This window comes from Prionailurus viverrinus, chromosome F1 (assembly GCF_022837055.1).
Source record: "Prionailurus viverrinus isolate Anna chromosome F1, UM_Priviv_1.0, whole genome shotgun sequence".
Taxonomy (NCBI): Eukaryota; Metazoa; Chordata; class Mammalia; order Carnivora; family Felidae; genus Prionailurus; species Prionailurus viverrinus.
In genome coordinates, this window is record NC_062577.1 from 20,260,682 (window position 1) to 20,272,196 (window position 11,515).

At 41.3% G+C, this 11,515-nt stretch overlaps 1 protein-coding gene across 1 annotated transcript in view; it reads right to left on the reverse strand.

Annotated features, from left to right (window-relative positions):
• HMCN1 (hemicentin 1) overlaps positions 1 to 10,152 on the reverse strand; it is a 474,606-nt gene extending 464,454 nt beyond the window's left edge. The window contains exon 1 of the mRNA XM_047840704.1: positions 9,845 to 10,152. Coding sequence (XP_047696660.1) covers positions 9,845 to 10,112 — 268 coding nt within the window. The 5' untranslated portion in view covers positions 10,113 to 10,152. The remainder of the gene's footprint in view (positions 1 to 9,844) is intronic.
• Positions 10,153 to 11,515: the final 1,363 nt, after the last annotated feature.

An 11,515-nucleotide genomic window follows, 5' to 3' on the forward strand; every position in this document is an offset into this window, starting at 1 on the left:
TACGAATAATGAATCATTATGTGGTGCATCTGAAGTTAATATAATGTTATATGTCAATTATACCTCAATTAAAAAAAGAACTGGGTTGCACCATGCCTAAGCTGTTTCTGTGGCTCTCATTTTCATCGTTGACCCCCCCATACTTTTGGTTGGTATTTTATTTTAGGCAGGTTAAGGTATAAGGAGCTTATTATATTCAAGGCTATCAGCCTGAGAGGCCTGAGAGTAATGGTATCTCTTAAAGCTAAATTTACATATATTTTCTCTTCCACTGAATGCCAATTTCATGTTTTAACCTAAGCAGGGAATCCTATTTCCCTTTTCTCCATGTTCTTAGGGCCAAGCTCACAAATCTATAACCTTCTTCCTATACCCAAGTTACCTCAATATCTGCCCCCTAAATTACTGTGATGGATCATCCCAGCTCTCAGGACTGCCTTGCTCCAATCCATCCAAGAGATTGAGATCTAAAATGAAAACCCAATTATGTCACTCCTCACATATAATCCTTCTAGGCTCCTGATAGCTTCCAGGATGAAATCCAAACTCCTTAATATTTTGATTAAACTGCTTTTACTCATCACTTTGTTCAAGTTTCAGCCCAGACTACACTTCCAGAAACTCTTCGGGGACCATCACCTTTTGAATTGTGTATCAGGGTCACTGCTCTGGGCTCACACAGCTCCCTGTGCTTCTTTCTACTATAAAATGTAGCTAATGTTGGTATTAGATATTGGTATATAATGTTGCTGTTTCTCTTGTTCTTCTCTCCATAGACTGTTAACTTCTTGTAAGGTATGCCTTGTTATTTTTTAATCAAAAGCACCTACCACAATCCTTGACAAATAGTAAGAAGCCTATTATTGACTGATGAATGAGTGAATAAATGAATCAATGAATATGATGGCTTATCTTTGGATTTTTTAATTCTCTTGCTGGTTTCCCAATTATGAAGCAGTGGTTAAGGGCTCAAGGGGCCAATGAAGCAAAAAATACATGTTTCTCAAACATTGTTATTAGAATAGGACTAGATTTGAGCTTATTTGAATTGTCCTTTGCCCATACGGTAAGAGCCACACTATCAAGTACATTTTTTTTCTATTTTATTTTTTTAGTCTTATTGTATAAATGTTCTACTATTTTTTTCATCACTAGCTTCACTCTAGCACCTATTCAATCTTTATAGACAAATATGAGCTATTCAATAATCAAGAGAAACCCCATTGATTCTATACCGCTTGTAAAGGACTTTCATGTATATTGTCTTACTTAACCATAACATTACTCAAGTAGGGAAAGCTGATTTCATTACACCTTACACTTGGCATAAGTCTATTTTTAAATTTTTCCTATTCTCCATAGATATGGGAATCCTCACAGAAATTTACCAGAAAAAAAGATAAAACCAGGGTTGAGAATCCCTGTAGACTTGTGAAAGCCAACTATAATGTGGATCTTTTGTTTACAGTGCTACTTAGAAATTAATTTATTTGTTGTCACACTCTTTTGGCCAGTTTAGTTAAAAATTAAAGGTAGTTCAGCTGTGACGTTCCAGACTGCATAGAAATCCACCCTTTCTGAAATTCACCTGCTATACAAACATTCAATGACTATCTAAGACTCAGACATTACCTGGATCATAATGATATTTCCAAATCATACTCAATCTTAGACGGGACATATGCATCACCAAAAAGGCTTAATTAAGAACTTATTATGTTGTTTAGCTTTGTTCTTCTGATTGGTAGGATTTAAAAAGCCAAGTCACAGACATGAAAGGCAAGATTAAAATACCCAGAGAAATCACTGGTTCTTGTTCCCAGCATTCATTCCATGAAACACTTCCTGTCTACTGTGTTCCAGGCCTGTGAGATTAACAGAGCAGTCCCTGTTAATGTCTAGTCAGAGAGAAAGATAGGTGAGCAGAATTATAAAGACCACTGGGAGGGCTGCCTGGGTGATTAAGTTGGTTAAGCATCCAACTCTCGATTTCAGCTCAGGTCATGATCTCACGATCATAAGATCTCATGAGATCTATGATCTCATGGTTCATGGGTTCAAGCCCTGTGTCGGGCTCTGCACTAATAGCGCAGAGCTGCTCAGAAGTCTCTCTTCTCTCTCTGCCCCTCTCTTCCCCTCCTCCCCCTCTCAAAATAAATAAATATTTTTTTAAAAAAAGACCGCTGAGAATGGTTATTATTTGTTTGACCAGAGACAAACCATAAGCAAAACCAAATTCTGATTTTCCAACAATCAATTAGAAGGCTGCTCCTCAACTTAACAGCAACAACAACAACAAAAAAAGCTCACCATTCTGTGGAAGTCAGAGAAGATATGGTTAAATAGAAACATCCCTGGGGCACCAGTCTGGCTCAGTCAGTTAAGCATCAGACTCTTGATTTCCGCTCAGGTCATGATCTCATGGGCATGAGATCGAGCCCCAAGTCAAGCCCTACATCAGGGCTCAGTACAGAGCATGGAGACTGCTGGGATTCTCTCTCTCTCTCTGCCCCTCCCCTTGTGCTCTCTCTTAAAATAAACTGATTTTTTAAAAAAGAAATATCCCTAACATATTTAACATATTTATCAAAATTTGGTCCTTACACTTTGGGAGAAAGTTTTCATTGTCCATAAAAAAAAAAAAACCTCTACATATTCTCAGAAAACATCCAGTGACATAGTATCCACTCTCCCAGGTTAAAATATTCTATTATCCTAGGAAACAAAGTTATCATTGTCCACCCAAAATATCTCATTCTTTAATGTTAGTTCATTGCCTTTGGTTGGATTTCTCTCGGGACTTTGAAGACCAATCCTTTTCCTCATGAAAACCCTTCTTCCTGTTGAATATGCTAGAAGCAAAAAGAGACTGATAGCTTTGTAACTCTTTTTCTGACACATATTGAAACCCAAACATTTCAATTTGAAGTCTGGTTCATATAAATTTGTAAAGGTTTTCGAAGTCTAAATGTGCAATATTTTCCTTGTAAAAATCTTTCCATTCATGATGACTTCAGGTGATTTTACTATTGCTGAGAAAAATTTTCTAAGAGAATCTTTTCATAAAAGTCCTAGAGTGCTTTCTTAACACGGTGTAAGTCCTGCAGAAAGAATCATACAAAGTCACTGAGGGCTCCCAGGTTTTATTACAATGAAATTCTTCAAGTGCAGAGATGTGTAATGCTGATATGTCTACCAATGGATCAAGTCCTTGCTACTTTGAATCTCTTTCCAGTCACTTATCTTTCACTATATTATAGTCATTAAAATCACAAACTTTGGTAATTACATCGCAAGGCACTAATTTTATAGGTAGAGAAAAAGAAGTCTGGCAAGGTTAAATAATTTGCTCGAATGACAGAATAAGGAAAAGAACACAAATCTTCTGTTCCAAGTTGGATGTTCTTCCTAATACATTGAATTTGCACTTTGTAAAATACTGGTTGAATCATTTATCAAAACTAATTTGAATTTTAGCTTCATGAACAAAGCAACCATTCCAGTAGTTGGAAACGACAATATAATTCCAAAGGTTTCCAATTATGTTTCTCCCATTCTCTTTTGAATTCTCTCCAAACAGGCTTTCACTCCCATCGCTACACTCCACTATGGTTGTTGAGTCACCAATGACACCCACATCCCTAAATTGACTAGCCAATTCTCGGTCCTCCTCTTAATTAACCAATTAGTGCTTCTTCCTGAAAACACTTTCCTCTCTTGACTTCTAGTTGAATATACTCTCCTCTTCCCTCTCTGACTTCAATTTCTCAGGCTACTTTGCTGGATTATCCTCACCTCTCTGACTGCTAACGACTGATGGCCCAGGCCTGTGTCCTCAGACCCTTGCTATTCTTCAAGTAACTGGTCCCTTAGGGACTCATTGAGACTCACAACCCTAACCACCGTCTCTATGTATACCTTTGGATCCCAAATTTTTATCTCTGACCAAGGCCTCCTGCCTTGAACCTTAATTTCATATATCCAACTGCCTTCTTAATATCCCCACTTGGGTACCAAAAAACATCTCAAACTTAACCATATCAAAAAATAAAAGCCTCATTCTTCCAAACTCTTTCTCAAACCTGCTTCTTGCTCATTCTGCTCCATAAATGGCTATCTTATGCTTCCATTCACTCAAGACAAATCCTCAGCATCTGCCTTCTCTTCTTTCCTCAAGTATCATTAAATCCTTTTGATCTCATCTTCAAAATAGAATCCAACTCTCTTTCCAAACGTCCACGCCTACCAACTTCACCCAAGATATACCATCCTTTTGTGCCCAAATGATACAATGGTCTCCTGTCCTCCTGTTTCTGCCCTTGCTTTACTTTATTTTCAAACAATAGTCAGAATGATTATGTAGATGCGTAAGTCAGATCATGTCACTACTCTGCTCAAAACCCTAAAATGGCTCCACGTCTCATTTAGAGAAAAGCCAAAGTCACGGTGGCCTATGAGCCCTTTCATGATGTAGCCTATCAACTTTCTAATCTCACCTCATAACTGCTCCCTCTCCCCCAGTGTGTTTTGGTCTTTTCAAGTTTCCTCGGACATGTCAGGATGCTCTTGCTTGTTGAAGAACATTTCATGTATTGTTCCTCTGCCTGTAAAAGCCTTTCCTCAGACATTCTCATTACTCCCTCCCTCATCTCCTTCAGGTCTTTGTTCAACTGTGACCTCTTCAATTGGGAGCTTCCCTGACCACCATATTTTAAATGTCAACACACTCAACACACTTCAGACTCCTCATGCTCTTTTTCTGCTTTTTATTTTCTCCAGACCAATCAGCGCCAACAAACACACCATATGTATTTTAATGATTTTCTTTATTGCCCCTGCCTCCCTGGTAGAATGTAAGCTCTATTAGTGCAGAAGCTTTTGTCGGTTTTGTTCCCTGTTGTAGGCCCAGTGTCTGAAGCAACGCTTGAAACAGAATAGGTGAGTGAATGAATGAATGAATGTAGACAGGTAAAATATATCCTGGGGAAAAAACCAGAGACATGGTGAAGAGAATTCTTCTTTATATAAAGTGACTCATTAAAATACACTGCCCTATTCTCTTTCCTGTCTCTGGTACCTGTCTTACAGACAGGGGAATTGGAAGAGTGAGTGATAAAAGGAGCTGTAGTTAAGGGAAGACCATCAGCTCTCCTCAAAGTTGTGTTCTGAGAAGACAGAAATACATTTTGAGTATTGTAAAAAGCACAGTAAAAACTAATATGTAAGAATCAACAAGTTCAATAATGAACTGGTGTTGGTGGGGATGTAAAGGAATTAGAACCTTCAATACTGCTGGTGGGAATGTAAAATGGTACAAATGCTTTGGAAAACAGTCTGGCAGTTCCTCAAACAATTAAACATAGAGTTACTGTGACCCAGCAATTCCACTCCTAGGTACCTACCCAAAAGAAATGAAAATATACATTCTTTGGTGTTGTGAGCACCCAGTTTCAATGTGGGAATGAGGGGTTTCCTCATATCACAACAAGCTATTCTCAGATACCACCAGATTCCACAGGTGAAGGGTTCAGTTCTACAAGACTGCCCACCCCCACTGCCACCCTCTGCAGAGACCAGCTGCACATCCAGCTGTTACCTGTACTTCCAACCAACTGGCTATAAATCAGAGGTCCCCACGACCCCCTCCTTAAGTTCGATTCATTTGCCAGAGTGACTCAAAAAACTCAGGAAACCCACTTACTCACTAGATTACTATTTTTTATAAAAGCATATAACTTAGGGACAGCCAGATGCATAGGGTATGCAGAAAGGGTTGCAAAGCCCCCATGCCCCCTTTGAGCATGCCATTTTCCCAAAATTTCCAACCCAAAAGCAATACAAACGCTGTCCTCATATGTGTTTTCAGAGGCTTCATTACATAGGCATCACTGATTAAATCTTTGGCCACTGGCCACCGGCAGTTGATCCAACCCCCAACCCCCTCCCCTTCCAGAAAGAAGTCAGGAGTGGGACTGAAAGTTCCAACCCTTTAATCATATGGTTGAATCTCCTGGAAACCAGCCTCCATCCTTAGGTGGGATCCAAAAGTCACTCCATTAACATAACAAAACACAATTTTATAGTTCTCATCACTTAGGATACTATAAGGGTTTCAGGAGCTCTAAGTAAGAAATGGGAATGAAGCCCCAACATATATTTCTTATATAAATTATAACATTGCATACATCCACACAGACACTTGTACATAAATGTTTATAGAAGCATTATTCATAATAGCCGAAACCCTAAATATCCATTAGGGATTAACAGTTAAACAAAATGTGGTATATCCACACATTGAATATTACTTAGCCATTAAAAGGAATAAAGTACTGACACATGCTATAACATGGATGAATCTTGTAAACATGCTAAAGTGAAAGAAGCCAGTCAAAAAAGACCACATATTATATGACTGCATTCAGATGAAAGGCCAGAGCAAGAAAGTCAATGAACAGAAAGGAAATTAGTGCTTGCTTTGCGCTGGGAGGAGGATGGTAAGGGAGCTAAGGGACTGATAAGTAAAAGGCACAGGGTTTCTCTTGGAGGTGATGAAGATGTCCCAAAACTGACTGTGGTGATGGTTGCATGTACCTGTGAATATACTAAAAACCACTCACTGAATTATACATTTTAAAAAAAATTTTTTTTTTAGCATTTACTCATTTTTGAGAGTGAGAGAGACAGAGCATGAGCAGGGGAGGGGCAGAGAGAGAGGGAGCCACAGAATCAAAAGCAGGCTCCAGGCTCTGAGCTGTCAGCCCAGAGCCCGACGCAGGGCTCAAACTCACAGACTGCGAGATCATGACCTGAGCTGAAGTCGGACGCTCAACTGACTGAGCCACCCAGGCACCCCACTGAATTATACATTTTAAATGAATAATTATATGGCAAGGGAATTATATCTCAATAAAGCTGTTAGAAATTAAATGTAATCACAGAAGTGAAAAGCCCATCTTAGGCACAGTTAGCCTCACAAGATTGGCTTGACTTTTCATGGTCCTCGTCCTCGTCCTTTTCTGAAGGATTTTATCACCTCCTTGTTAACTTGTTAGACTTCCACCTCATGTATGTCTGTGTATTCTACATATTTTAATTTTTTTTAATTTTTTAAAATGTTTTTTATTTGTTTTTGAGAGAAAGAGAGAGAGACAGAGTATAAGTGGGGAAGGGGCAGAGAGAGAGGGATTCACAGAATCCAAAACAGGCTCCAGGTTCTGAGCTGTCAGCACAGAGCCCAACGCAGGGCTTGAACTCACGAACCATGAGATCATGATCTGAGCCGAAGTCAGACACTTAACCAACTGAGCCACCCAGGTGCCCCCTAATGCAGAAGTCCAAAGCAATCATGTGCAAAGGCCTAAGGGTTTTTGTCAAATGCCTCAGTGCATCTCAGATCCTGTCCATTATTTCATCTGGCTACATGAGACAGCAGATGTCAAAGGGTTTTGAAAAGCTGTGGGTGGTCAAAGTTATAATTATTTATATTAAATTCCACACATTATTTCTCTCCCTGTCAGTTGTAGCACCCAATCATAGGAATATGTGTTAGGAGCTATGAAAACAACCACATGTAAAACAGACAGCCATAAAATGTCATAGTCAGAAGTGAACTTAGAGATGCTCAAATCTAAAAGAAAAAAGAAGAAACCCTTAAAAAAAAAAGAGAGATGTTCAAATTCAATTCTCTCATTTTATAGATGAGGAAATAGGTAAACTGACTTTTCTAATGTCACACACTGAAACAGCCAATCCCCATTCAAGGCCCCTTCTGTCATCCCACACTGATCAATCAAAAGTATAAGAGAATCAAAAACTCTTAATAACTATACACAACATACGCACACACACACTACACAAATGTCACACAAAGATAATATTATAATTCAGTAAAGTGAATTAGCAAACTAAATTAAAGGTTATTAGTATGTTTTAACTTCTATCTCCCTCTTTATCTTCAGAAATACTTTCAATAGTCTTAGATAACATAAATACTTGGCCACTTCTACTTTGAATTACAATAAAATTAATAATTTTGCTGAATTACACATGCAATTAATTTTATGAACCAATGGAATCATTTTCTCATATTATTTCAAAAAAGCTCTACTTTACTAGTCATTTGTTATTAGCATGCCAAGTTTCCCCCACTTTGCAACAAGATTGCTAAACTATAGGAAAGTCAACCACAGCACCCTTTCCCATTTGGTAACAATTGGAAAGAGGCACACCAGAATACAATTTATTCCAATAATTTTTCATATCACATCAAAATATCGTGACGATCCAGTTTCCATTTATGTCTTGAGGCAATTTGTGTATTGTTTGCAGCAACATCATCTCGTAAGAGTCTTTTGGGGAAGAGGAAATTGTGATGTTAATTGGAGAAAACAATTTTGACTTTGTTTTTCAGCCAACTTCAGCTATATCCCCATAGAAGAAACATATTTAGGCTATTCCAAAACAAGTCTTGTGCTGCATCATAATTGGCATCTTGACATTTAATAAATTGAAACATAACACATGAGGTGCCTTACTAAGACAGTAAAAGCAGTAAATGACCACTTAATTCTTTATTCAAATATAAAGAACATTTTGTGTTTCATCAAGGTAGGAATGTAGAAAAACCTACCCTACTCTTCCACATGTCCCAGGAAAGTAGGATAGGTTCTCATTTTCATCATTTGAAGGACAAAAAAAAAAAAAAAAAAAAAAAAAAACCCAGAAAGTTCTATTTCCCTCTAAACTTCTCCCGGTGCCATTTTCTTTTAGACAGCTAAAACCTGCCCTCTTTAACACCTAGAGATAATTTGAACTCATGTGCTTGTCAAAATGCACAAAGAAAGAATCTGAGATTCTCAATATGAAGCTCCCATTGTGAAGAGGTTGTGTCGAGGTCTTCTGAGTGAAGAGAGAGACTTTCAAAGCAGGGAAAATGTGGGAGAACGGTGGGAGAGGACTTTTAAGAAACTGGGCAAGGACTTGCGCTAATGAAACTCAGGTGGATGTCAGACAGCAAGCCCCAGGGTTCCCCCTGCAATGCTACCCTCAGCAATGACAATGAGGGCTCCTCTGAGCCTCACAGAAAGGTGCCACTTTAAATAGAAACTGAAAAAAAAAAAAGTATATCAGATCATATTACCGTGGAGCAGCTGAAGCCCATGGCTTTAGGGGGGAAAATACAGTTATTTTGCTTCAGCTACCTTTAAAAGAGCACCGACAACCAAATCACATGCATTTCTACTGGATGAGGCAGGGACATGATGTTTATGCTCATCTGTGAACCTAAGTAATGAGGACTTGGTGCAAAGATGAATAGATTCAGTTAAGAAATGAATGGCTTCTCTCCTGTTTTCATCTCTTCAGTTCCACTAGCAAATTACTCACAAGCTTCCTTGTGTCTCACACAACAGGTTTTCCCCCTCTTGTGTGAGAGCTATCCTGAGCGTGCTCTCAACCAGGATGTTAGCTTAGGGTAATGCTGCTGGATACCCATCTCCAAATCTGCCTTCCTAATTAAGCACTCTTTAGCTCTAAAATTAAAAAGTCAATGAACTCCGATTTCGATGTCCTTGCCCAAGACCCTGGGTTCTGGTATTTACTGTAATTCCACACTTCCAGGTTTGGGGACCAGGGTACCAGCACCTGCAAGACCTGAGTACGGGTCAGGGAGCAAACCCAGATGCCAGAGAGTAATTCTTTGTTACAATGGTTTTCAGCTACACATTAAAAAAAAAAAAAAAAAAAAAAAAGTTTTGAAACTTCCTAACACTTTAACGATTTCATAGCATAAGACATGTAATCATAAGAAACAACAAACACAAAGAATAAATATTCCCCTTACCTGGATCATGGAAAGGCACCAAAGCAAAGTTGAAAAGTGGTCTCTTAGGTCTTTTCAAAGACGTCTCCAAAATTTTGGAAGCCCCTTCGATAACCTGAACTAGATCATCATACATGGAACCAGTCACATCAAACACAAAAGCCAAGGTGGAGGCCCCCTCGGGAATTTCCTCAGCCCTGGTGTCTGCCTGGGGGCTTGCATCTTGAGCTAGGGAAGAATAAAGAAGAGCCAACAGGAATACGGTGTGGACGATGTCCCAGAAAATCATTGTCTTTTCTTTCCTTTTTGGTTTTTTTTTTTTTTTTTCCTTTTTTCCTGGGCGCCTAAGCACTGTGCTTAGCCTTCCTCAACAACACGCAGAGGGGTTCCTCTCAGAGTAACTCATTAGGCTCTCGAAAGCTCTCTGACCTAGCAAAACAGTGTGGAGGCGACAGTCCGATGCGGACCGGCACCAACCCCGAAGCCCTGCAGGGGCTGAGCGGGCGGAGATGCCGCAGCTTTTGTCTGGACGCAGCTTCCTCTGGGACGGCTAGGTGCCCGCGGGCCGCGCGCGGCGTGTAGCGGAGACACGGCAGCGCGCCCGGCCCATGCCCCGGGGGCCGCCCGAGCCCTACGGCGCCGCGCCCAGTCCGGCCGCCCTCGCCGCCGCCGCCGCCGCCGCCGCCGCGCCGCACTCCGCCGGGGCCAGCCACTCGGGCTCCCAACTTTCCACTGTGCGCCGCTCGCTCCGGAGCAAGGAGGGCAAGCCCGGAGCGGCCTCGCCTCCTGATTGGCCGGCGGCGGCCCCCCCCCTCCCACTCCTCGGCGCTGGAGCCACCCCACCGCCCCACTCCCGGAGAGCGACTGCTCTCTCCGCCGACTGTAGGGTCAGTGCGGGACGGGGGAAGCTCTCCCAGGGTCGGCTCCGCTCCCGCCGGCGCTGCTCCTAACCTACGGGACCCCAGTGCAAACAATGGCTTTCAAGAATGTGTGGCAAAATCCCAAACTGAGGGGACGCCGCACTAACTAGCACAAAGGGAATGTTACTTTTCTACTGTGTGCAACGCGGCTGCAGAGTCTTCTTTCCTAATCTCCCCCTCCCCAGAAGCCAAGACGCCCCGGCCCAGCCTCCAGTCTCTCAGCCCAAGGCTCAGCCCAGCCAGGAGGGGGAGCTGGAAACGTCTCTCCCGGCAGCAGCCTCACTGTCACTCTTTGATCTCTTCAGGGACTGCGGAGGGAGGGAGGGGAGAGCTGGATGGGCCAGACGCGGGAGGAAAAGGAAAGGGGCTTGTTAAGGGAAATGAGAGACACAGCAGGAACTGGGGAGCCACTGACTGTAGTTAGGAAAGGCAGGAGAAGGGAAGAAAGCTGGATGTGAAGACGGGATGGAAGTTCAGGGGAGTGGATGAAGAGAGAGAAAGGCTGCATACTAAAGAGAAAACTGATTTTTAAAGTTTCATCAGCAAGGGTCATGCTCCTGAGCAGTCTGAATCCTCTCCTTCGCACGGTGAGGCCGAATAATATCCCCATTTCACATTTCCTCCCATAGAACAACCAGGTGCCAAGTCTTAGCCAAAGATGCATTAAAAAGGTGTTCCCCCTCCATGGCATTTTCTTGCTGATAAGTAAGGAAACCTCGCCCTGGAAAACATTACAAAGGCTTTCCGTGTTGTAATTGTTATATACATTTTA